This window comes from Daphnia pulicaria, chromosome 1 (genome assembly GCF_021234035.1).
Source record: "Daphnia pulicaria isolate SC F1-1A chromosome 1, SC_F0-13Bv2, whole genome shotgun sequence".
Classification (NCBI taxonomy): domain Eukaryota; kingdom Metazoa; phylum Arthropoda; class Branchiopoda; order Diplostraca; family Daphniidae; genus Daphnia; species Daphnia pulicaria.
Window position 1 is genome coordinate 37,057,600 of NC_060913.1, and position 25,758 is coordinate 37,083,357.

Consider the following 25,758-nt stretch of genomic DNA (forward strand, 5'->3'; position numbering starts at 1 on the left):
TGATACTTGATTTTACTACTCCATTCAGGTATACAATGAATCGTTGCAGTGACCTTGTAACCAAGCAATTTAAGGTGTGAACACCCGCTGGTCACACTTTCCAAGGGTCCCTAAACTGACAGCTCCTTCCTTGTTGATGGATCTATTCCATCGACGTTTGCTGACAGCGAAATTTGAGAGGCTGAAGGAGTGGCATATATCGTTCTTTTTTTGTGAATTCCCCAAAATGTCGAAGTAAAGACGGGTCGATTGTGCCCGGCCTCCGTGACACCTTATTCCCTACACTCTCCCAGCTCTAGCCTTGCCTTACAGCTGGATTTGTTGACGGTGCCAACTTGACCTCACAGGGTTTCAATGCTTCAATCCCGTCAGCTTGTTCTCCCCCCTCAGATAAAACTGGTGAATTTTGTAAGGATTGGCTATCAGCGCCCTAGTTTTTAGCTAAATAATTCCCCTCGTTAGTTTATTGCCCTATCGTTGGCCTCGATACAAGTAATTCCCCCCTTCTTTTTATGACCTACGCTAACCTACTGTCGATGACCACGTTTGACCCTGTTTTGACAGGTATAAAACCCATCACAAAAATACAATCTTCAGTTCAGTCCTTCTGTCTCACCCGTCGTAGAATTTCACTGTGCAGTCCAATCTTTCTCTAATGTCTCACTTGTCACAATCTGTCAGGTTATTACTTCTTCTTTTACCGTTGTATTAAATAGGTTATACATAGGTTGTGTAAAATTACCAAAGTTTATTTCGGACATACGTGAACCCCCGTATGTCCGAACGACCGCCGCTTCACCCAGTCCCGACCGCCGCTTCCCTCTCATCTGGCGCCAACCATAACCACCACGGCCCGCTAGATCGCCACTTTCACCGCCCCATCTAAACTCCACCTGCCCTCTGTCGTAACATGTACTGACAGTAAGTCCTGAATCATTGTTCCTCCTATAATAGCTAACATCACAAGAAGCCTTCGAACCCAGAACTCATACCTGCCGGCCGAAAGTATTGATCAAGCAGTCAAGCCTTTCGGATTGCAGGTCAGGAGACGAGAGAAGTCTTTCATATGGTGGCAGCGAACCAGTTTCCCCCCCCCCCCGAATTGTACTGGTCGGATCCATCGATCCCCGCTACCGAGGCAAACATCTCTTATAGTTTTCAGTTAACGTGAATCCTCCACCCTCTATTGGAAACAACCCGTCCTCTTTTTTTAAAACCTTACCGGATTTTTCGGAGTTCTTACTTCATCCAATCGAGTTCATGTTCGATTTCCTTCACGAATCATTCGACACATTTCAGAAGACATTTCTAGAGAACACCCAGACTCTGATTCAGTTCCTGAAGAAGCTACACAAAATCCAATCGTTCTACAGCTTCCAACCGGAATTAGAACGCCTTCAAGCCTGGCGCCCAATGCCTCCCAGTTAAAGTGACCAAGTTATTGATTTTCAAACTCTTTTTTTATTTCTAGTAGGTGGATGGTGCATGTGCCAGTGGCGCCCTCGGAGTACTTCGTGATTAAGATAGTTTTAAAAAATGGCGGGTTGGTTCCAATAGAGGGTGGGGGATTCATGTAAAAACTATAGAGATGTTTGCCTCGGTAGCGCCGGCTGTCCCATGGGTCGATGGATCCGACCAGTACAATTTGGGAGGGGGGGGGGGAGCTGGTTCGCTGCCACCATATGAAAGACTTCTCCCGTCTCCCGACCAGAGGTCCGAAAGGCTTGACCACGTGATCAATACTTTCGGCCGGCAGGTATGAGGTTTGGGTTCGAAGGCTTCATGTAATGTTAGCTATTATTGGAGGTAAACCATTTCGGAACTTAATGCCGGTACATGTTGCGACAGATGGGCGGCGAAGTCAAGATGGGGCGGTGAAAGGGGCGATCTAGCGGGTGGTGGTGGTTATGGTTGGCGCCAGATGAGAGTGAAGCGGCGGTCGGGACTGGGTGAAGTGATGGTCGGGACTGGATGATGAAGGCGAAGCGTTCACTACAATCTGGATCTGTGATAGCGGAAGCGGAATACACGGCACGGTTCCCCTTAACACTAAAAGTTTTTTTTTTTCACTATTGGTACAATCACAAACACAAAACTATTTGAGTGACGAGCGCTACAGCCACCCGTGCAGTACGCGTATCGAAAAGGGACTGGATCATCGGCCAAAACGACCAGCTATTTATTTAAAATCGCAAGGTCGGATGTTTTTAATCACAGCCGAGGGAATTGATATTCTGTGTGCTTCATACTTTTTTATCAAAGTTCATGGAAGGTCAAAATGTTGGTGTACAATGGACAAGGTTAGCGATAAGAAAGTTCAACGGAGGGCAAGTCATAAAAAGAGGGTATGAACAATTAGGGTTTGAGCGAAACAAGGTGTGAATACTTCGGTCCCAGGGGAACGGCGTCAAGATTCAGTTGTGAAGAAGGGCAAACTGATACAATTTATTTATTTAGACACACTACAACTTAAATTTAAATGCAGTAAATATTAACGTTCAATCTTCGCGACACTTGCGGTCGATGGATCCTTACAGTAGTTTTTTTTCAAATGAGTGTTTACTTCATTATATAAAACAAGCGAGTGGTTATGGTGACCAACAGCCTAACATTATGCTATCTGAACATGAGTTCAAATTTCTTCTAGCAAGCAAAACTTTTAACGCACATAATAAAAATGTATTCATTAAACGATCAGAAAATTTATTGTCGAAGTATGTATCGTAATTTGTATTCATAATTTAACTACCTCACAAAGAGCACCATTTAATTCTCATCACCAATGAATAATGAAAGATTTCACAAGGCCAGTATTATTCGGTTGAATGACTCGTGCATGTCAACCATCAAGTGCGCATTGCGATTTGGTAATCTCAGAAAATATAACATTTGGAATGCCTGATCGAGCTGATGCTTCTAACATGGAAGAAATTTTATTTTCCTTGCGACTCTAAAAAGCAAATGTTATATAATAGTCGCAATAAACAGCAAATTCCAATTTCGTGAAACGGTTCCAATCTCGTTTAACCAATGCAACGACAAGCTTTTCAATTGATTATAAACACCAAATTATATTTAATTTGTGTCGCTTTTTTATCACCGCGTTAGTTATACTTAATTCTCAATTAAAATAATGGACATAAAGTCCAAGAAATAACTTGGCACAGCTAGAATATTAGAGTGTAGTTTAGAAAAAGAAACCTTTGTATTTCTCGATGAATCCTCATTCCAACATACCAAGGTACAATAGAAGAACAACATTAATTTCAATTCCCGATTGCATAATCTCAAAAGAAAATTCAACTTTCCGAACAACCTATCAAGAGAAAATCAAAAATTTTTTCTTTGAATAAACTTAGGTAGAAGGACGGGTCGTAGTGAAAGCAGCTTGCTGGATGCTACACAGCCAAGTGGAGTGATCCCGTTTCGCCGTGCTCCATCCATCTGTGGCCATCACCTCGTTCGGGAAACTGCGAAGAAAGTTCAGCGCGTTCCGCTTCAAATAATCTGCGCAATGGCCATCGGCAAGAATGAGGAACTCGATGCAATTATCTGCCGAGATTTCGTTGACCAAATACTTTTCGCACGCCGTCATCAGACTCCCGAGAAGATATTTCCCGGCAACCGCCAAGAGTCCAGTCGTCAGCGTCTTCATTTTATCGGCAGGTATCCGGCCCGTGTAGACGAAACGGAGCAATTCTTGAAACACTTCCGGGTCAACGTCGTTGATTTTCACTTGGTGAGATAAGTTCTCGGCGGTTTCGTGATCGAACATGGCGGCGAAGACGGGACTTCTAGCAGATAGAATGGCCTTGTGGGCCTCAAACTTGCAGCCGCGAATGGTGAAAGTGACGTCACTGAATTTCATGGTTTGATGCAATCCGCCTAGATGTTGGATCAACTCGTCGTCGTTGAATAGGGGCTGATCGCGAAAGTTCTCCGTCCGGCCCGTTAGCGCCGCCTTGGCCACCCAAGTTTCGATTTCGCAGTAGATGGCCAGATGGGCGTTGTCAATCAGCAAATCCTCCTGTCTGTTGTTGGACACATCACCCAGATTAAAAGTGTTTAGAGTGCAAGGCAATTCAGTGCCTCTCGGCAAATTCAGTTCCTTCTGCGAGACTTTCTCGCGCATTTTGTTGACGATTGCAAATTTGACTCGAACTGGGATTAGAATTCGGGATAAACTGGCACCGGCGGGAGTGGCCGAAGAGAGCTTGACGACCACACCCGATTGTTGATTGGAGGCGAAAAGAGCTTGCAACATCCATTTGCAATTTGGAATTTCTTGAGCTGAGAATGGCTCCGATATTACAGCTCCTTGTCGATTCAACTCGTAGCGCAGAACGTGGTGAATGGTCCACTCGAAATCCACTTTGACCAACTGAGACATGGAATGGCACCAGTTGCTTGCAATCGGCCGGGAAAAACCAACAGGTAACGTGTCTTCGGCCTGCTGATCAGTCTGTGACGTAGCGGGACCAACAGCTTCGTTATTTGATTCTTGACTGGCACTCATTTCTTTTAATACTGATGGAAAACTTAAATTGATTCGAAAAAGCCTTCCTTTCAAATAGAAAGACAAATACTGACTGTGCCCTCTCCCCTCTTGCACTGTGAGCATGATAGGAGAAGGAGGGGGTAGAAAATGGGGGGGTAGAACTCACATGGGAATATTGCGCGAAATAGCTGAAGGAACTTGTTGGAACTTATACAAACGTTTTCAGACATTTTGCCTTGGGGATTCTGCAAAGGCATTCAAAGTGGAATAAACAATTTAGAATTAAGATGATGCCATTAAACAATCTAAAAATTTGACAACTTCTCTTTGGTAGTCAAAGTCAGTGTAAGTCCAACAATGTAACGCGTCAAAACTATTTTGTCTGCACTCTTGGATATGTTAAATGGAGTAGGTGTGTCACTAGAAATCCCGCGATAAGTGGTTTGATATCCTTGGAATATCGGACGAACTAAAATGCTTAACTTGACATGACCTTGATCGACCTTGATTAAGCAACCAAACGAAGTCTCAAAGTATATTTTAGAAGCCAGTCGGCCAACAGCTTTCAGCCTTTCACGTTGTTGACAGACATGGCTGATTTGTATTCATTATCACTCAGCTTTGCCAACATTTCAAAAACTGTTTTGTGTGTCGTTTTAAAGGTGCCACAGATCATTAGTTTGGTGAACAGCAAAAGCACGACTGGCCTGAGTCTATCCGGCACTCTACTTGAATTGACTTCGTAAGTATTTTTATTCTATTCGTACACGTACACGTTTGACTCGGCCATTTGTATTATCATAGGTTTACTATTGGGCTCTGCTACAATGTATTCAGCGGTTACGCACTTTCGTCCTATTTGGAGTATCCGATTCTTGTCGGGCAGGTTCTCCTTCTGTTGGCCCTTTTACTCCATTACAGTCGACGAATCGGTCCGAAATGGTTGGCCGCATTTGGAGTTTATTCAGCCGTCGTCTACGCCTTGTCCACAGGCATGTTTCCTGGCGCTCTGCTATTAGTCACGTTGATGGTGAAATATTTGTTTTGTTTTCTTGTCGAAAGATTAGATGATTAATTCAAAGATTGAAAATTATAGAGCCTTTGCACGCCGTTATCTGCGGCGAGTAGACTGGTCCAAATTCGAACTATGCACGTCTCTCAAAAATCGGAGTCTGTCAGTGTTTTGACTTGGTCAATCGCCGTCTACACGTGCGTCAGTAAGCGTCGTTACACTTCTCTCAGTCTGAATAGAATTTAGGCTTTTATTTTGCTTTTTCCTCAGTGCGAATTTTTATTACTTTGGATCGCGGTTTCGACGCTCCGCTGTTGGCCAACTACTCAGTTAGTTTGATTCTTAATTTGGCCGTGATAACTTTGGCGTTGAAACTGAGACGGCCGTCGAAGAAAGACGAGAAAATCGAGTGACATTAAATTTGATGGCCAACAAATTATATTTTACGCGTGACGTAATTATTTATCCGTCGTTAATTACAATTTTATCCGACGTTAATTATGATTAGTCCAGTGCAGATCGAGTACCGCCGGTAGAGACTAAAAGGACATAGGTATAATAATAAATTGTTTAACTAACTTATAGAAAGAGACTTTTACGTTTAAATTCTTGCTCGTTTGAATATGGCATGTGTCCTTTTGAGTTGTCACGTTTCTCAGAGTTTGTTCATCCTCGTCTATATTCGATCGTATACAGAAGCTTCTCTTTTCTAATTTGACATTTATCTTCCACTGGTTAAATTATGGTGGAAGCTCCTCGGCATCTGATATGGGATGACGTTCAAAAGGGCATCAAGGTCAAACAGACAACTTGTCAAGTCAAACGAGTGATGTGTTAACTGTCAGAGTGATTGAGTTTTGTTTGTTTTTTTCTAAACGAACGTGTTCGTATTTTCTATTCTTATTTGGAATGTTTAACTGGAAGGCAAGCGTCTGTGCGCCTCTAAAGATCCTGTCACACGCATTCCTAATGCATCCGCCATCCAGCCATCCTATCCCTGCATTTGTTTCCCGAATAACACAGTATACCTGATTCCTTTCTAATGGTCAATCACACACAGTCAACAGGACGTATGCATTTTTCAGTGGTGTATTTAGTGCCTTTTTAGTGGAATAAAACGTAAATCGTCATGAAAACATCGGTAATATTTTTAATGAAAGCTCAATAATAATGTTTCACACAAAAGTTAATCTTTCGATTTTTTGTTACAGGTGTTACTTTTTCGCCATGGTGTGGATGACGCAGTCTCAAATGCAAACATCAATGCGTCGGCCGCAGTTCAATATGACCGACGACGAATTCAATTGGTACAAGCCGGTTGCAGTTATCCTGAAACCAGCGTCGAAACGAGATTTGCAACAGCGGTTGCTTCAGGTTAACGTCGATGAATTCCTGTTGCCATCTTATCAGTCATCTCTACTTCCACCTTGGCCGTTTGTCCAAGATTATTCGGCTTTCCGCCGCTGGATTAATTACCAATCGAGTGACAGATTAAGGGATGTGTACAGAAGATACGAGTTATTAGCTGGCCATGTCGAGCGTAGGTTAACATCTCTGGCCAGGATGGGACTCGTTGCCATTCCGAAGGTGACGAAAATTAATCGCCAAAGAAGTGGAAATAACCGAAATCAGGAACAACAGATGCCAGAACAAAGTAAGTTAATTTTTTTTATATTACATTAACTAGCGTGTGTGTACTCATGATGCAAAGACTGGCGTGATTTTTCGTATAGATGTGCGTTCCCGAACAGCCAACCCTTACGATTTCTTTTCAGGGAAAAAGGGTAAAGACAAACTGCCACCTCCGTGGTTGTATGAACTCGTCGGACCTCCTGGACCAGCTGGTACTATTATCTGTCGCTACTGATATTAAATCATAATTCTTTTTATTCTTTTTTTCCTGCGATTCTTTGGTGTGTAGGAAAAGACGGTGTCAATGGTATTCATGGAATTAACGGTGTCGATGGGAAGGATGGTAGAGACGGAATCCCCGGAGCAATTGGTCAGCCCGGACCCCAAGGCCTCAAGGTCCTCCCGGAATACCTGGTGCTCAAGGAGTTCAAGGGTCGCAAGGCCCACAAGGTCCGTCAAGTTTAAACTGTTACATTTTTATTCCACTTAACCAAAATGCGTCAAATGTAATTTCCAAATAGGGAGCGACGGAAAGGATGGTTCCGATGGAACGCACGGGAAGGATGGGACTCCTGGCGCTGCTGGTACGGCGAGTTTGTCAACAAATTTTGAATTTAATTGTCAAAATAGAAACGAAAAATGCATGATTAGGAAAAATTGTATTAATTAACTGCATTTCAAAGGGCGGTCACCAGGACAGAATGCAAAAGACGGAAGAGATGGATCAGCTGGACCACCCGGCGCACCAGGTTTATAATAATACTCCAAAACTATATTTATTAAATGACACAGATATTTGTTTTCTTGAAAGGTCAACCAGGAACTGCCGGACAAAATGGGAAGGATGGAGTTGACGGGAAAGATGGTCAAGACGGAGGTCCGGGTCCACCTGGTACATAAAATGGGTTTTATTATTTTAAATTTTTTTTAAATTAAGGGTAAATTGCTCGCCTACATAATTAATTCACCATGATTATCCTTTATTTCTTATAGGTCCTCCTGGAAAAGACGGCCAAGATGGAAGGCCCGGAACGTATGGCCAAGATGATCAAGATGGATCGGTAGGAGCAGCCGGGCCTAGCGGAGTAGCTGGATTATCAGGTGCCGCTGGCGTTAGCGGGCCAGGTAAAATAAATATTTTCAAACTATATGCTTTAGTGTTTAATTAATAAAATTGACGACGAGTTTATGTTTTCATTATATTCTATAGTCGGAGTACCAGGAATTCCCGGAACACCAGGGACCCCTGGTGTTCAGTGGCCATCAAGTTCAATCGGCTAACGGACGATTTTATATACATTTGTTAATTTATACGACATAGAATTCAATTTTGCTTAAAGTATAAAATAGCCAAATACTCTGCTGGCACTATAATACAGTCTTATGTAATATCTTGATAACTGAACATTTGTCACTACACCTCCTTTGATGCACTCGTATGTTTGGTGATATAGTGTCGTGTAAGTTCGTTGATTCATCAAATAGCTACATTTTCCCTCCGAAAGACTCGCGTCAGTCCCATCCGGCGCAATAAAATCCGCCTCACAGGAATCAAACCCGCACAGAAACTGAATGTAGGGAAAGAAACGTAACCTTCTGCACAGATGGAAATAATCGGAAATTAAGAATTTCTTCTTTTATTTCGTTTTCCGTTAGTTTGCACTTGATTTGCGTTCGTAAGGGGTTGAGGTAAAAGTCGAGGGTTGCGTCCGCCCAAGCTCCCAGTTACTCGAGGTCTCACCCTGAATTTAATAACTTTGGTTACGTTAGAGTCAGTATAGTGAGATGTATAGGTGGCGACTAATTGTAATCTTATGCCTTATCGTTATACCTGTCTTCTGTGCCATATAATACTTGAATGTCGGTAATCACTAGTTTCAATTCAGTGCTCGTAGATGTTTTAGTGGAGTAAGGTCATGCTTTTTTCATTGTATTTCGTCTCGTTTTACCGGCTGTCGCTATTGCGCAACATTTATTGCTTATCGGCGGGAATTTGAAAGATGACGATGTTGGCATTTTGGACAGCAATGATTGAAATGGCTGTGTAAGCTTATTTAACTTTCAATATTTTCTCTTTTCTTCCCTAGCTACTAATTTTCTTTGAAGGGAGGACCAGGTGTAGCTGATATTGGAGTCACTATAGCTGTGGCCTCGTCACAAAGGGGTTATAAAGCCGCTGGTAATTTTGTACAGAAATATATGCTGGAAAGCCAAATCAGCCTCGCCATCTTCCCTTGACAAAGCTGATGCTTCATCGCAAGAGATGGCCAACCGTGTGTAAAGTTTCACGGAATCTTTTTTGCTGACGATGACTGGATGGAGTCCAACACGATAGAAATTCTCCGTCCATCCGGCGTGGATAATTTGGTACTATTCAAAAGCCGTTAAAAATGCCATGAATATTGGTGGGATGGTTATATTGCCGCGCGGGTACAGCTCAATAACGGACGACTTAATTGACAGCGCTAGAAATTATTGTGGACGTAATATCAATTGGATCCTCTTATCGTCAAAAATTAAATACCGCAGTAGCTAATATGTTAGTGCGTTGACGACCCTGTCGAATGGCCGTTTACATACTGGGTTCCAATCCGATGTGCGACAATATAAGTTACTGCAACACAGTCCCAGCTCCGTTCTAATATCGAAATTGTTGGCAACGGCGTTCAGCCTATGGCTTTCTGTGGAAATCATTCAGTTCTGTACGACAGCTTGCATTCAAGCTGGGTGTAATGGCTGCGTATGCACTGGTACAACTATTAACTTAGTTTCGGTTATTTTTTATTGAGTTTAAGAAAAATACATGAAAGACGAATGGTGACTCACTGATAGACGCCACTACATATAAGCCCTTTCCGTGTCTCTTGTCAGTGGGCCTATATTAGGTATAGGCCTAGCACAAACTCAACTTTTAAAGATTTATAGCAGTTAAACTCATATAGCTATCATTAGCTATGAAATATTAATTAACCACCACAAGTTCGAGATTGAAAAAGGCAAAAGTTTTTGAGAGTTTCGCCAAATTTTATTGAGTCAATAAGAAGCGCATATCATAGGAATGCAACACGTCATAAACCGATCATAACGGTCTTATAGGTATAGGTATATCCCTGTATACCAACAACAGAATTTGGGTAGATGTTATGGGTTTTGAGATGTGACAACAAACGTTATCGAACATTAAGAATCTAAAAATGATCAAGGCAAAAATCCCCCAAAATTAGGACCGTATACGTTAGGATCTCCGGATAACTGGCTGGCAACAGTTCCCTGCTGAACACCTCCTCCGCCTTATTGGAACTTGGATCACCATAACGTTCTGAAGCCCGAAAAACCGTAGCCCTCGTCATGTTGTGCGGCCACATCTAAATCGGCAGAGTCATCGACGACGGATTCCGGAACGGCGATTGCTGCTGCTTGGATTTCTTCAATAGAGCGGCGCTTGCGTCCCCAATCACCGCCACCGTAATGTCCGCCACCGTAATGACCACCTCCGCCGTGGTGACCGCCTCCGCCGTAGTGACTGCTTCCGCCGTAGTGACCACCTCCGCTGTGGTGACTGCTTCCGCCATGATGACCTCCATGGCCTCCGCCGTTTGTCCCATGATGATCTGCGGCCACGTCTAAATCAGCAGAGGCATCGACGACGGATTCCGCAACGGCGATTGCTGCTTGGATTTCTTCAATAGAGCGGCGTTTGCGTCCCCAGTCCCCGCCTCCGTAATGTCCGCCTCCGCCGTGGTTACTACCTCCGCCGTGGTGACTGCTGCCTCCGCCGTGATGACCGCCTCCGCCTCCGCCGTGGTGACTGCTTCCGCCATGGTGACCTCCATGGCCTCCGCCGTGGCTCTCATGATGATCTGCGGCCGCATCTAAATCGGCGACAATTGGCCTTAAGATTTGGGCGGCGGCCAGCGCTGTCAAGCACGCTAATATAATCTGTTGATTCAAAGAGAGAAAACAATATTCAATAACCAAAATTTCAAACTATATGAGTTCTGAAGCCATCACATAATAATTAGAACCGTTCAAATGTTAATTGGCTGCTGCTGCTCTCTATCAAAAGTCATAATCAAAAGCTTACCACGACTTTCATGATGGCTCGGTTTTCAGCTGTTATGCTGTTATGATCTTCTTATGTTGCTGTGAATGTTGCGATGATGAGACTGATGGTGTTGGGTCTGTTGTTCCGCGTCTTTTATACCAAATTAGCCACGCCCTCCGTGCATGCCGAGTATTATGTTCCATCCCTGATGCAGCAAGTGCAAGAAGTCAGCAAGAGCTGCAAAAAAGTCATTTAGAAAGTCGAAGGAAACAAGGTGATGGTTTGATGGGGAGAAAATAAGAAAGGCAAAAGAAGAAGAGGTGTATATCCCCCTCAATCCGGATTGATCGGTGGGTCTGCAAATTTTTTGCGCGTGTGGAGCCCGACTCGTTCTGGAAAATGAAATCGTTGACTATGAGGCCTCTAGCTGAGCTAGTATAGAAGGCTTTTAAACAACAGCGCTTTCACCAGGTTTTCCAGGGTTTTCCCCGTTTTTTCCAGCAGTCATATTTTCGCGTCGCTGTATGTCATACTCGGGCGGGGACAAGCATATGAACTCATTGATTTTAACGCTTTAAAAAAAACTTACAAGTCCATTCTATAGCCTACATTTTCTTTATTTAATAAACATGTCTATAATTATAGTTTTTCAAAAACTCTTTTTCAGTTTATTGCGATTTGGGGAGCCCATGCCATCGTTTCTATATACGGTTGCACAACACGGAAAAACCCTCGAACTAGAAATACTGGCCAGGCCAAAATAAAGACAACTAAAATAATGGTGAAAATGATCAAATCAGTCGAATTCGATCCGCCTTAAGTTGCAGCTTATTCGTTATTTCACAGCACGAAACGAGTTCCTCAAAGTATCCGAGGGCCGCCGAGGGCGGAGCTCAACGTCAGAGGCTCTCTTTAGTGTCGACAATCACGCTATAATTTTACTTAAATGAATCACGGACAAACGGAACATGCAGAAATCATGAATGAAATGTTTAACGCCGATTCAGTCTAATTCATAATCTACAACATCGCAATCTTTGCTGCATGCTGGCCTCAGCTGAACAGATGGGGCTTCCAAATTGCAACATTGTTGTTGTCAATAACAGTGATTTATTTTTCTTCTTTTAATTTTGCAACTTAACTTACATTCAACAATTCACTATCAAACAAGATAATGAAGGTTTTTGCATCTATAATGTCCACCCTTATTGTAATTTTATGGGAAAATCCAGTGCTGGTGATTTCATTGCGCAACCTTTCTAAATCAGCAATTTCTAGAATTTCTGGAAATTCCCTGCCCATAGAAGAAACCAGAATTTCAATTAAAGCAATGTTCTCATTTTAATTATAGGAACTTGTTTTATTGCGTATGATGATATACATATGATATACATATACGAAAACTGCGCATTCGGCCACTTGAACTACAACAACTTATAAGGCTTCAGAAATTTCAGAATTATTATGCCTATATATTTCTCTTTAATTTTAGACGAGTTTTTCTGTTTCTGCAAGTCTTTCTACGACTATATAAGCGACATTTTTTTAATGCAAATCAAATTTCTTTAAACCTGTTGGTGAAATAAAAATACTCAAACAACCAGATTCGTATCACCAACACCATATATAGTGTCAAAATCGTTTTATTGAACCCAAACGAGCATTTGGATGCCACACTCAATTTATATTTCCCCTTTTTCTGTTCTGGGTCGGTCCTCTTCTGTGTCCCCCGCCATGGCAATTCGTGGCAGACGCCGCGAATCTATTAGCGAATATTATTAGCGAATCTATTAGCCATAAGCCATCTTTAAAAATCGAAAGGAAAAATTAAAAATAAAATTGACAGTAGGAAATCAGCTACCTTCGCTGCGGTAACCGCGGTAACAAGGAAGGGCTGTTTTAATAATTTAAAAAAAAAAAAAAATGATAAAAAGAATATGACCTGCTAGGATGACGTTGAGGTTTTGTTGATAATAAATTCATATCTGTATTTACTTTCGTTTCTTATTTTTTTTTATTAGACCTTCCTTATCCTCATCCTTATCAAAATACGAAAATAAGAAACATTTAGCCAATTGAATGGTGCGAATGGTGTTTGAACCTTGAACGCCGGCGTGTCAATTCAAGCCCATACTACTGCGCTACTGGATAACACAACAATAAAGAAATATTGTTATATACTATCAGCCAATACTGTTTTAGGATATGATCGACTTCCGGAACTAGTAAGGATCGGATATTCGGCCATGGTATAATGGATATAGCATCTAGCGTTATATGAAATTGTCCCGTGTTCGATTCCCACTTCCGCCACATTGCCCCCCATTGTTGTCCCTCATATCGCTCTGTATAATATAACTATGTATGTACTATCCCTAACAACTTAACCCTAACTACTTAACCCTAACTCTAAACGACTAATACTAGCTTCTAATAACTAACCCTAACTATCAACAACTAATATTAACAATAACTGAATAACTAACTAACACTCTAACACTAACAACTGATATGCGCGGCATATCATTAAAAAAACATAAGATAAATTCGTTGTGGCAAGTCAGATCGATTATCATTGTAAGACGTGGGACAATCTTGTACGCCGCAGTACTCGAGTGTTGGCTACTGCTTTAATAGACCGGTATGAGAGATGACGAACCCTGAACGACAAAACCTTATTTTTTATTTTTGAACGGCATTAATGAAACCTTTATAACTAACTCGGCAGAGGAGATGCGCTAAGAGGTTTATTAATGATGTTAACGACGCTTAAGGCTGGCGTTGTCCCATTACATCAATTTCTCGAGTTTTCATTCTATAATTTCTCCTCTGGCTTTCATCTAATAGAAAAATAAGAAGTAGGGAAAAATCGCTACAAAAGCACTGCGAGAGCCAGAGAATAAATCTCTGGTCGTGTAGAATAAGAATGTATAGAGGAAAAGAGGAACAGGATACGATACATGTATCTCGAACACTTCCCCTATGTAGGTCTTCTCTTTTGGCTGTTTGGGGGAGAGATAAGGAGGGCGACATATACCTGTGGACCGTCCAAATCGACGTCGATTTGTCCAGTTTCTTCAACGGCTTCGGCAAAGGCCACCATCAACACGCTAGTGCGCGCGATCTGATCGGATTTTGCTGGGCAGAGAGACAAAAAGCAGAAACAAAATTAAATTTCTGAAATAGTTATCATCCGTTATCATCACAAAGAATGCATATATAACAGTAAATGAAAAGAATTATTTGGGTTTTACCATAATTTTCATGACTGCTGATTCTTATAGAACTTGCTGAGTAGCTCAAGTGATTGATGTTGCCGATGGAAGGTTTGCCCTTGTCTTTTATACAGATTCATCTTCACCGCTATATGCTGATGGCGTTCAATTATATTAAAATTAACTTGATGCCATCACAATCGTAAGGTTGAGATATGGCCCGGATATCGGCCCCCGACAATTTCGAAAAACGAACGAAAGTTCGGCAAACTTGAAAAAATCAGACCCACTTCGTTCTTAAAAAAGGGCCTCCTGAGCAAGATTCCCTTTGATTTTGTATTAGGGCGGACAGAAAAATATTCGACTCAAAACAAAATCGAGGAAGAATATGAAAACCCAATAAGTGTGGTAGGACTACTGTCAGATAGAAACGTTGGATTCCTATAGTAATAAATTACCGATGAAGATGACCTGAAGATGGCCGGACTATTTAACACGGATGTCGTAATGAACTATTGACGTGTGCAATAATCAAGGTTCAAATTCGTCCTCAAAATGGAGCTCAAACGCGGTACGACATTACCAGCGAACCAAGCGGATGAAAGCCACAACTAGTTTTTTTGCGTCAGAATGGTCGAATTGGTTTTACGCAGATTTCTGTACTATATCTAGCTCCCTGTTCTGTGACTGACTGTCTGCTAGGATCTGATTGTCATTGTCAATGCTGGTCAATGTGTTGCCGTCACGTTTTGACAGTTCGGGCCCAATTTTTGACGTTTTGACACTCACGCCCGGGCCTACTCATCGAACGTCATCGATCAACTGGGGTCCTAATCCAAGTAAGTCTTATGAATTATGATACTAATTAAATACTTTTAATCCAATAAGCATTTTCAAATGAAATTCTGTGATGAAACCAACTAAATGACAACAATCCATAACAGCCAATCAACAAAGCAGCATGAAAGTTGGTCAACCCATTGTTCAAGTTCTACGAAGACAGAGCCTTAACCCTACACATTTGCCCAAGCAGCTGTTGATCTCACTCCCAACAAAAGAAGGTGGTGTTTCAAAAGAAATCAAACAGGTGGGAACTGGCAAGGAGCAGCTCAGTCCAGCTAGTCCACACAAGCTTTTTGACGAATGGCGCATGAAGCTTGATTCCAGTCAGGACAGAGAGGAGAAATTCAAATTCAAGCAAAGGTACTTTTAATGGAATGTGATGAATGTGGTTGTTTTTTATATTGACATTCTTAAATGTAATTCTCTACAGGTAGTGTAAAAAAGACATGCAAGACCCTACTGGAGTAAATACCATTGAAGTGTGCAGTCTTGTCTTGTTAATCCAATTATGCTTACGGTGAAAATGGAAGTCCACCTAAAAATTACTCTTAAATGCCACATTGCTGATGTTTGAAGTATGGTTGGATCCACACTGCTCATTTTTATATAAATTCTGTAATTCATATTTGTCTTCAGGTTGGAAGATAGAAGATCTCCCTAAAGCAAGTGATGGAGGGATTATAAATCAAACCTTAAAGTTATTCAAATGCTACAATGAAAAGGTGCTTGTTGCTGAAGGTATGCTTCCTTGATGGCTGAAGTATTTAAAGTGAAAATTAAACAATAGTTTCCTTTTTCTCCCTTTTAATTGTTCTAGTTTCACTGGTCGGTCGACACGCGGAGACACGGTATTTGATCAACCTGAGTTAAGCTTCTACCTTGGAGAAGATTTAGAACATTCATTTATTCAACGAACATTCCCGACGGTGATGAATAGGCTCTGCTGAAATTCAAGAAGCAAGATAGGAGCTTGCTTAAGTTGACACCTGCATACGGTTTCGGCTCTGCCGGTAACGAGAAACAAGGTGTTTTACCCAACGTCAACCCCGAATACGAGGTTGAACTCAAGAACTTTGAAAAGGCCAAAGAGAGCTGGAGGATGGACGCCGAAGAAAAAGCTGGAGAAGGCTCTAAACTCTGTAAGGAAAAGAAATCAATCATTTTAAAACTGCCAAATACGCTCTGGCTAACAAACAGTAGGCCTACTTCCAAGATTGTCACCCTCCTCGAGTTTGAAAAAAGTAAGTTTTGCTTTTCGCAATAATTTGATTTCATTTTGTAAAAAAATAAAACTTTTCGTTTCTTTTTCAGCTCTTAAAGACGAGAAAGCTAAGGAGCAAGAACAGCTCATGCTGGCAGCATGCCTCAATCAGGCCATGTGCTGTTTAAAGTTAAATTATTTCTGTGCAACTCGTGATCATTGCCACAAGGCGCTTGAGATGGACCGCCCGAAAAATGAAAAGGGATTATTCCGCATCATGGGCCAAGTATCCGTACAAGTTGACCAGCAATTAGTTTGGATTTTTTACTCACAGATTTTGTCTCTCCATTCGTAGGCACTTTAGGGCATTCACGTGCCGGATGAAGCCAAGAAACATTTCGAGGCGATTCTCCAATTTGATTCGAACAACAAGGCGGCCGCCAATCAAGTGGTGATCTGCAACGCCAAGATTCGCGAGCAACGCGAAAAGGACAAGAAATTGTACTCTAGCATTTTCAACAAGGTGGTCGAAAAACGATCGACAGGTAAGCGAAAAGAATGGAGGCAAATGGTTTTATACGGTTGGTGGGACGAGTCGACGAAAGGTGTCCATCTGCCAGCTGGACGTTGATCTGGCTCAAATCGAACGAGATAAACAAGAAGCTGTGGAACAGTTGAAGGCCGAACGTAGGAAGAACCAAGCAGATTTCTTCAAGCGTTACGGTGGCAGGAAACCCAACATCGTGTCAGTCAACGGGAAGCCGCTAAATTTGAATGGAGATGAGGGTGAAGAAGATAATGACTAAAGCTCTTCGGACCAACAAAATGCGGAGTCGACAAAAACACCAACAGAGTCATCAAATGAGTCATCCAACGATCTTCGTAAATGTTTTCGCGACTCTTTTCTGCCGATTTCGATTGTGTAATGAAAACACCCACCCTCCCGTCGAATGCGAATCCATATAGCTTTACACGGAACAATTATACTAACAGAATATAATTTGTCTGCCATTTTTGTGTTAAGGGCCGCAACTAACTGGGTTTTGTTTTATTTATTCTATTTGCAGAAAGCCTTGCGGAACAAGGCGATGGAAATGCCGGAACCGACGCAGTGGGACAATGAAGACTCGGAGAACACGACCGCCGTTGAATTGCAAGATCCTTTGGACTCTGTGCCATGTATAGAGTCGGATGAAAACTAATCTTGATTATCGTCATTGTGATTCTCGACCCATTTAAAAAAAAATTTAATTACCGAGAATTGATTGTGTTTTTCTTTCATACCTGTTCTCTCCGTGTTATATAACACAATAACTTCTAAACCAAAACAGTACTAAGGACATATTCAATTGATTGTGTAATTATCGACTGCCCTCAATCGTAAAACATCTCATCTTTATCACATAGAAATGGTGGATTTGACGGTTAAATTTAATAAATAAAAATGGAGATTCCATCTTGGTTGACGAAACCAAATCCTCCCTATGAGTGATAGATAAAATGCTGCCTCGGTTTAAGCTGTTCTACCCATCTTCTTTGAGACCTCTGATATGCAGATGATACCACGCCATATAGGAGACATGAAAATTGAAGTTAACATAGCTATCAGTAGAAAATGACGATAGAAAAATAACTTATTTAATCCCCTGTTTGATTTTACATATTTTTCCTTTCTAGATAGTTCCCATACTTCCCAATGGCTTATTAATGATTTAAGTTGTGGGTATTTATGTCAGCGTCATCTGTCAACTTCTAAATACATAATAATCAAACGCATTCTGTCACTTGGTTTATTTATTCTGAATTCACATCCCATAAAAAATTACCAAAAGAAACGGACCTTCACTTTTATATTAATTGTGACTTTCTAGAACATTGCGAACAGCATTAGCAATGAAGGTAGAAAAAGTTTGACAACATTTACATGAAGTTAATAGACGCCGGACATGCTTCGCTATCTTGGCATTCATGCATGAGTTAGTTTCCTACCATGGCGCCGTTGCTCAACTTTCTATTTTATTCCCAATCTTGTTTTAATGAAACATTCACCATGTAAAGATAATGCAGGGTTTCTATAAGAATAGATTAATACAGTAATTAATGCGCGAAGTAAATAAAAACAATACAACTTGAATGGTTGATGCAAATCGATGCAAATATAAGTAATACGAGAAATTTATCAACTGCTATTGTGGCTTTACCCGGCTTTACCCTCGTTTGAACTTTATTTTCCGTTATTTCCTAAGTATTGCTTGACCTCCCTTTTTGTATGCTACATTTATGACCTTCCTAGAACTTTCAATATTTTTGGTACACGTAGAATATCAATTCCCATGGCGGAAATAAACTTAGTTGACCTGGTTCATGGTGTATTAGTATGGTGGGGGAACTTTGGTTGGAATCGGCTATCTCGAATGAAGCCAGTTCCCGGACAAGAGGCGGAGCTTAGTGCAAAAGTCGAAATTCTTAACAGCCAATTGCAGGGCTGGTCGCACTTCTTTGGTGCCCTCTATGAACCAAGATACTAATTTCTTTTGTAAATTCGTCTGAAAAATAGTATATCTTTTTAAAATTTACGACTTCGACAACAGTTGGGTGTCATAGTGGCTAGAGTCCCGGTCTGCGACTCGAAAGGGATAAGGTTCGATTCCCATATTCGTCACTTATTTTTTAAATATTTTTTCCTATTAATTTTAAAATAAGTAAAGCTTGAAAAATAATACTTAATCGCTGTTTTTGACTCTATTTTTACGATTTTATAGCTTTATAAGTACACAAGCAATGTGCAATCGGACTTAGAAAATTTTCAGACCGTTTATAGCTCATAGTTCACCCAATTGTCCACCAGGCAGCGCTGATCAGGTGCGACCACTGGCTTCAGCCGAGATAGCCGATTCCAACCATAAGTTCCCCCACCATACTAATACACCATGCCTGGTTGAATTCCTTTAAATAGATGGTCAGTTTCCGATCGCAGGCAGTTGCATTTAAGGACGCGATATGGCGCGCCGTTTACGACATGAAAAAAAAAAAAAAACACCACCGCCATCTAGCGGTCAAATTTTGAACTACACAAATTTTTTAAATTCTTTGTTATACACCCTTCTGTCTTCCAAATACTCTTAATAGTGTCAATTTTGTCTTACTTATCACAATTCGCAGGACCTATTGCCTTGATAGAATAACTCTGAAAGTCGACAGTTATATTTTTTAAGGACTATTAATTACCTGTACGATAGGGCGTCAAAAGCCCTTCAACATTCAAAAGGAGACCAGCATTGCTTAGTAACACCATCAGCTCAGGATCAACCGGATTGCAACACAATCGGGCGACAAGGATAGTCAGCGCAGCGGTAAGCTGAAAACGGAAAACAAAGCGTGAGAAAGAAATGATAAACAAATGTGGTGATGGAGATCTACGATGTAGGGGGTCAACATCTAGGATCTGGTCAAATATTTCTTTCGCCGTTGCCCAATTTTCCCACTTGATGGCATGGTCCAATGGGTCCCGGAGTTTTGTAGTGTGGTTCTCCTGTACTCGGGGTTCTTGGCGGCTCAGGGCCACTTTATGGCTCTCTCCCGGTAGGATTACAATTAGTCCAGATAAAGAATTTTTTTGAGCATAGTTCGTCTTTCTTCTGTTCTTCAATAATATTATCTGTAAACCCCGTTCGTTCCTCAGTGGTAACGACTCGAATGCGGGAGAGGAAGTCAGCGTTAGCGTGTTCCTTCCCCGGTTTGTAGCGAATTTTATACTTGACTGCAGAGAGCTCGATCGCCCATCTTCCCAGTCTACTTTTTTCATCTTTGTGTGCCACGAGCCATTGGAGTTGTCGATGGTCGCTTATGATTTCAAATTTTTCGTCCTGTAGGTAGTGACGATATCTTTTTACCCCATTTACTATAGCGAGGGCATCTCGCTCGATAGCGGAGTAGTTTTTCTCCGCTGCATTCAAGTGTCTACTTGAGTATGCAATAACGACTTCTTCTTCATTTTGTATCTGGCTCAGTACAGCTCCGATACCATAATTACTAGCATCCGTAAAGATTAAAAACTCTTTTTCGCAATCTGGGAAAGAGACAATTGGCGGCGTAATGAGACAATCGCGGAGGGTTGCAAAAGCTTTCTGTTCAGCCTCTCCCCATTCGAAAGCTTTGTTTCCCTCTTCTTCCTCTTTATCCATTTTCTTAACTAATTTATTTTGTTCATCTTTCTTTTTCTTTGTGAGCTCAATCAATGGATGAGCAATATCCGCAAAACTTTTAATGAAACGCCTGTAGTAAGATGCAAGCCCTAAAAATGATTGGATTTCTACAATTGTTGTCGGACGTTTGTAGTTTTTAAATTGTTCCATTTTCTCTGGTTCAGGAGTGATTCCTTTTGCTGAAATCACATGGCCTAAATATTGGACAGATTCGGACATGAATTTGCATTTTGAAAGGCCGAGTTTAAAATCAGCTTCTTTTAACAGGTCGAGAATGTGCTCTAAATTAATAAAATGTTCTTCCTTTGTTTTTGAGAAAACGATTATATCATCTAGGTAAAATAAGCATATATTTCGGATGACTGAACGTAGTAAATAGTTCATCAAGCGTTGAAAGGTTCCTGGTGCGTTAGTCAGCCCAAAAGATAGTCGATCTCATTCGTATAAATTGTTGTCAACTATAAACGCTGTTTTTTCTTTTGAGCTATTGTGATGGATCACTTGGTAAGGGTGATTCACCAGCATGAAGAATAAATGAAGTAAAAATGAAGAATAAATGAATCGAGAAATTATTTATTTACCCTTGTGATACGTTCATCCTAGACAATCAGGGGAATACAGTAATGGCGGCGTCTACCAAAGGTCTGGTCAAGCAAGGCATCGGGGGAAGTTCTTGTCAAACAGCGCGTCACGGGAAGGTCTGGTCAAACGCGTCACTCGGTCTCTCCACTATTCACTGTAGCTTCCACTTCAATCGCTCAAACTCTACTACTCGCGTCCCCACTTTACTCTTCTATTTAATGCCTTTCTCATCTGTCAGTTGTGGGGGGGACGCCGTCTTATTTTAGTCAACCTCGCTTGGAGGTCAAGCTTGGGTTTTTCCAAATAAAGTGACTTTTCCGGCCTAAAACCGTTAGGTTGACCTCGAAGAATCGAGGGTAACGGAGGTCGTCGACTTTTGTCGGTTAATGACCTTGCTTGCTGCTACGGCTCTAGCCGATTCTTTACACTATCGTCCATTTCAATTTGCCAATAACCTGACGCTAAATCCAGAGTTGTGAAATACTTTTGCCGTGAAGCAAATCTAAAACGTCGTCGATTCGAGGTAAAGGAAACGAGTCTTTCTTTGTTATACTATTTAATTGTCTATAATCCATGCAGAGACTTATTCCCCCGCTTTTCTTTTTAACGAGCACTACGGTTGCCGCCCATGGGGACACGGACGGTCTGATTAATTTGTTAACTAATAATTCTTGTAAAATACTTTCTAATTTGCTCTTGTTATTCTGATGTATTCGATAGGGTCGTAATCGAATGGGTTCTTGTCCTTCCGTGTTAATGTGGTGTTTGACTAGTCCTGTTTTTCCTATAATTCTTCTGTTTTGGTTGCAAACATTTTTCTTCTACTTTCTAAAAATTTAGTTATATTTTCTCTGTCTATTTCTGCTATTTCTTGTGGCAAGTTGTTTTTAAAATCTAACCGGACGCTTGGTTCCTCGTCCTCGGTACAAGAATTAATATTTTCTCTTTCAACTCTGCTGAAGTCTAAAGTTCCAATCAATTCGTATTTAGGCAAGGCTATTGGTTTATTAGTCTCGTTTACTATGGCTATTAAAAAAACTGCTCCTCCATCTCCATTACTGATAAAAGGATCTAAACGTAATCCGCTGTTGAGTCCTGGCCCTCTATTTAAATAAAACGCAAGATTGGGAGGAAGCTGTGCCCCATTCCCTTCCGATTCAACGACAGTGGCACAAAAAGGCTTAATCGTGATCTTCTTTCCTACCATAATAGCGCAGAGTCGGGTAAAGTTGTCTTCTTGACCCTGTAAATTTTTCTCTCGCTTCCATCAATAAAAAATTTATGCTCATATAAAGCGTCAAAACCTAAGATACATTCCTCGCTTATTCTATTGACGACGATAAAGTCCTGCAGAATTTATCGCCTAAAACTGAGGTTTCGAGGGTTATTAATCCCCTTGTAGTCAATCTGGTGATCTCTACACCGTATAAATCGACCGGGGCTTCAGCGTTATAATATTTGATTTCGTTTTTTATCCTATTAAATACATCAGTATTAATTAAACTTCTTCCGGCGCCACTGTCTAAAAGGCCGCTAAATTTTATTATCCCAACTTGAATTTTAAGTTGAGGTACTTTGTTTTTTCTAATTTCTTTTACTTGATTAACAGTCTGTCGGGTCTTCGGACAAGGCCTACCTTTTTACCCAACGTTACAATTAGTGGTCTCTTGTTTCCTGGGAAAAAGAGGAGAGAAGGAAAAAAAAAACAGAGAAGAATTGTCATTCCTCCATATTCGGAGGTATAGTGCCGGAAGTGCTGGGGCGGGAGTTGCTCTCCTCCAAGACAGAATCGTCGGCATCAGCTATCCGTGGCCGATTCGGCTCTGGTTTTTCTTATTCTTTTGGATGGGTGGAGGTGGTACGGGAGTCCTGCGCTTAAGTGGATCCACGTCTAGAATTTTGTTGAATAACTTTTGGGCGGTGTCCAAATGACCAATAAATGGTACTTTTTTAGTTTTTGGACCAGTTGAATGGTTTGTCCAGTCCATCCTTCTGGTTCGGGTTTTGGCGAGCCAGTGCTTCCTCGTGGCTTTTTACCGGCTGGATGGTGATGTTAGATGCCAGTATATGTCTTCTGTAGAACTCCTGAATATACGGTTTCTTGCAGTCCTCTGCTGAAAGCTCTTCTGGAATCTCCAACAAGTACCCGCCTGTCCTGATATGTCCCTTTCTTTGCTGCCCTGTTATCGGGCCTCCCTGTACCACTACATGTTCACTGTTCCGTCCTTGAAGAACAATGAACCGAGAAATTCGGTTTTCTTGGCGTCCCTTCTCTTCATTAAATCCGCCACCCCTTGCACCAACCAGGCGATTGGTGTAATGCCAGAGAAGTCACTGGCACGCGTCCTCTCCGCTTCGACGAAGTGACAGCGGTTACAGATACAGATGTTACGTTCTTCTTCGTCCTCCCGGTTTTGGAAGGAGTAGAAAACTCGTCTTCCTATTTTTTGTATACGGAAGTTGTCCTCTTTGCTATGCCCTTCGATAGAAATCACGCACTTTGTGAATTTACTGTGGCGCTATCCTACTTTCATGTAACTGCTAAACGGTAAAACGGTTACCAGCTTACTAAAAAACCCTTACTAAAAAATTGATTGAAACTACTTCTTAATTCTTCTACCATTTTTGTATTCGCATTATTAATTCTATTTGGCGACCCTATCCGGTGTTCAGATTACTTAGAATAAACTGAACCACTAAAAATTCTTTTCTGCTTTTATTACCAACCCCCACCCCCTACTTAAACAGTTTTGACCACTTAATATATGGCATTCATTGCAGGTGTTTCTCCATACTAACCGTAAGGGAATGTATCATACTGAAATGGTTCAGCACAAACGTAGCAGTAGCTACTAACAAATTTTTGACCTACTAAAAAATGTTCAACTCACTAAAATATCATGAACGGATCTTATGTCTAGGTAACTTTCTGCTTTTTATTATTAATTCACGTTGTCACGTTACATGCTGGTGGAAGTTAAGTCGGTCTAGGCTCCAGTTCGCGACAATGGCGAATATTTTCTTATGTTTGCCGTCATTTTTGTATTATTTTTCCTCGCTTATCTTAGCATAAAATGCTTCAACACAATTAACAACTGGGTTGCCCACAAACGTTAAATAAAAAAATAAAAAAATCTGAGCAAAAGCAAACCCTAGAAGAAAAAACAATTTTTCTCTTTTCCTGTAGTCTCGGGTATTCAAGCCCACTAGAAAAAAAAAGTGTTTACAGGGCTCCGCCCACACAAAAAAAATCAGTCGAAAACACAAACCATTTCAACAAAAAAAAATTATTTCCCATTTGTCGCTATACCTTGTCATTCATTCCATTTTTGTCATCATGGCTGGTCGAGGCAGCTGTCTCCTACCAACTGACTTCACCCACGACGAATTCAGCCCCAACCCACCACTAGTGGTTGGCCGTGCTGTCTTATGGCCTTTACCCCGGCCGGAAAATAACGTGTACCACTCAGACCTTCCGGAAACTCCGCCGATCTCGGCTCCTTCACCAACCTCTGTTATTCAACCCAACGGCAGAGTGATGGCGGTAGCCCCATCCGTCTGGCCGCTGGTACCAAGACCCGCTGCACCCTCAGGACAAGCACCCACGGACCAATTGGCTTCCCTGCCCGGCTCCTCGTGTCATCCTGACAGCAAGTAAAAACGGATTGCGCCCATCAGTATTGGACTTCCCAGCCCATACGTTTTCTCTTTTTATTTTTTTTTTATTTTTTTTAAATAAGTGTTATAGAGGAGAATAAAATATGTTTGGTAGCTTGTAGAGGGGTTTAAAAAAAACACACCAGGTTGTTTTTATGCCTCCTCATTTGCCGTGCCGGAAGTGCTTGGCAGGCGTTGCTTCCCTCCAAGACGGAATCGTTTGTGTCAGCTACACGTAGCCGCTTCGTCTCCGGTTCTCCTGCATCACTTTCTTGTATAGTTGTGGAAGTGGTGATGGAGTTCTACGATGTAGCGGGTCAACATCTATGATCTGGTTGAATAGTTCCTTGGCCGTTTCTCAATTTTATCGGTCGCGGAGTCTTGTGGTGTTGTTCTCCTGCCCTCTGGGTTCTTGGCGGCTCAGGGCCACTTTATGGCTCTTCCCAGGTCGGATGAAAATTTTCCGCCGCCATTAGATATTTTTCGTAAAACTCCCAGATGGACGGTTGTCGACAGGCTTCATCCGAAACTCCATTGGGATTTCTATTGTTATATCTCGATTCCCAAAAGTTCGAAGACGGTACGACTGGGCCTTCAACTCTTTAAATTTGGGAATATTCACGCTGCCGTCGGGAAAGAAAAGGCTCCCGTCGAACTTTGTAAGGCCGGCATCCTTTTGAGCCGTCCATTCTGTCGCGTACTGGATGATCCAAGCGATCGGTGCAACTCCCCAGAAGTTGCTAGCGCGCGCTTCCCAGAAGTGGCAACGGTCGCAGATGAAAAAGTTACGTTCTTCTTCTTCTTCTTCTTCGTAGTCTTCTTCTGCTTCTTGGTTTAGGAAGGAGTAGAAGGCTCTTCTTTCAATCTG

The 25,758-nt window shown here is 41.6% G+C and overlaps 4 protein-coding genes and 1 long non-coding RNA gene across 7 annotated transcripts; 3 read left to right on the forward strand and 2 right to left on the reverse strand.

Annotated features, from left to right (window-relative positions):
- Nucleotides 1–3,183: 3,183 nt before the first annotated feature.
- LOC124311721 (speckle-type POZ protein-like) lies at nt 3,184–4,588 on the reverse strand. The gene is made up of 2 exons (XM_046776103.1): nt 3,579–4,588; nt 3,184–3,507 (listed from the first exon to the last, which is right to left on the reverse strand). The coding sequence occupies exons 1-2, from the start codon at nt 4,514–4,516 to the stop codon at nt 3,399–3,401; spliced, it is 1,047 nt and encodes a 348-aa protein (XP_046632059.1). The 5' UTR covers nt 4,517–4,588; the 3' UTR covers nt 3,184–3,398.
- A 359-nt stretch (nt 4,589–4,947) lies between these two features.
- Nucleotides 4,948–5,923, forward strand: LOC124323738 (solute carrier family 66 member 3-like). Its single transcript, XM_046784344.1, has 4 exons — nt 4,948–5,240; nt 5,303–5,528; nt 5,595–5,715; nt 5,781–5,923. The coding sequence occupies exons 1-4, from the start codon at nt 5,089–5,091 to the stop codon at nt 5,921–5,923; spliced, it is 642 nt and encodes a 213-aa protein (XP_046640300.1). The 5' UTR covers nt 4,948–5,088.
- On the forward strand, nt 5,622–8,540 carry LOC124311810. 3 transcript variants are annotated; one of them, XM_046776176.1, is made up of 11 exons: nt 5,622–5,715; nt 5,781–6,063; nt 6,435–6,651; nt 6,722–7,164; nt 7,244–7,354; nt 7,432–7,592; nt 7,664–7,726; nt 7,826–7,891; nt 7,954–8,034; nt 8,136–8,267; nt 8,353–8,540. In XM_046776176.1, the coding sequence occupies exons 4-10, from the start codon at nt 6,738–6,740 to the stop codon at nt 8,205–8,207; spliced, it is 981 nt and encodes a 326-aa protein (XP_046632132.1). In that variant the 5' UTR covers nt 5,622–5,715; nt 5,781–6,063; nt 6,435–6,651; nt 6,722–6,737; the 3' UTR covers nt 8,208–8,267; nt 8,353–8,540. The 3 variants fall into 3 exon arrangements, with proteins under 3 accessions (XP_046632132.1, XP_046632123.1, XP_046632139.1); XM_046776167.1 differs by having other exon boundaries at nt 5,655–6,063; XM_046776183.1 differs by having other exon boundaries at nt 5,657–6,063; nt 7,286–7,354.
- Nucleotides 8,541–10,145: 1,605 nt separating this feature from the next.
- On the reverse strand, nt 10,146–11,313 carry LOC124312000 (ctenidin-3-like). The gene is made up of 3 exons (XM_046776390.1): nt 11,227–11,313; nt 10,562–11,081; nt 10,146–10,379 (listed from the first exon to the last, which is right to left on the reverse strand). The coding sequence occupies exons 1-3, from the start codon at nt 11,236–11,238 to the stop codon at nt 10,363–10,365; spliced, it is 549 nt and encodes a 182-aa protein (XP_046632346.1). The 5' UTR covers nt 11,239–11,313; the 3' UTR covers nt 10,146–10,362.
- Nucleotides 11,314–14,756: 3,443 nt separating this feature from the next.
- On the forward strand, nt 14,757–17,707 carry LOC124312168. Its single transcript, XR_006910317.1, has 8 exons — nt 14,757–15,241; nt 15,347–15,605; nt 15,676–15,820; nt 15,882–15,983; nt 16,063–16,486; nt 16,557–16,732; nt 16,802–16,991; nt 17,514–17,707. It is a non-coding gene; the product is annotated as an uncharacterized LOC124312168 (long non-coding RNA).
- Nucleotides 17,708–25,758: the final 8,051 nt, after the last annotated feature.

Bases quoted from the DNA above. Each gene is read 5' to 3' on its own strand.
- LOC124311721 (XM_046776103.1), bottom strand. From the start codon at position 4,516: ATGAGTGCCAGTCAAGAATCAAATAACGAAGCTGTTGGTCCCGCTACG. The intron at 3,508-3,578 runs GTATTTGGTCAA...GCCATTGCGCAG, and splicing joins CTGATGACGGCGTGCGAAAA to ATTATTTGAAGCGGAACGCG.
- LOC124323738 (XM_046784344.1), top strand. From the start codon at position 5,089: ATGGCTGATTTGTATTCATTATCACTCAGCTTTGCCAACATTTCAAAA. The intron at 5,529-5,594 runs GTGAAATATTTG...TGAAAATTATAG, and splicing joins TGCTATTAGTCACGTTGATG to AGCCTTTGCACGCCGTTATC. The intron at 5,716-5,780 runs GTAAGCGTCGTT...CTTTTTCCTCAG, and splicing joins CGCCGTCTACACGTGCGTCA to TGCGAATTTTTATTACTTTG.
- LOC124311810 (XM_046776176.1), top strand. From the start codon at position 6,738: ATGGTGTGGATGACGCAGTCTCAAATGCAAACATCAATGCGTCGGCCG. The intron at 7,165-7,243 runs GTAAGTTAATTT...TTTTTCGTATAG, and splicing joins ACAACAGATGCCAGAACAAA to ATGTGCGTTCCCGAACAGCC. The intron at 8,035-8,135 runs GTACATAAAATG...TATTTCTTATAG, and splicing joins CGGAGGTCCGGGTCCACCTG to GTCCTCCTGGAAAAGACGGC.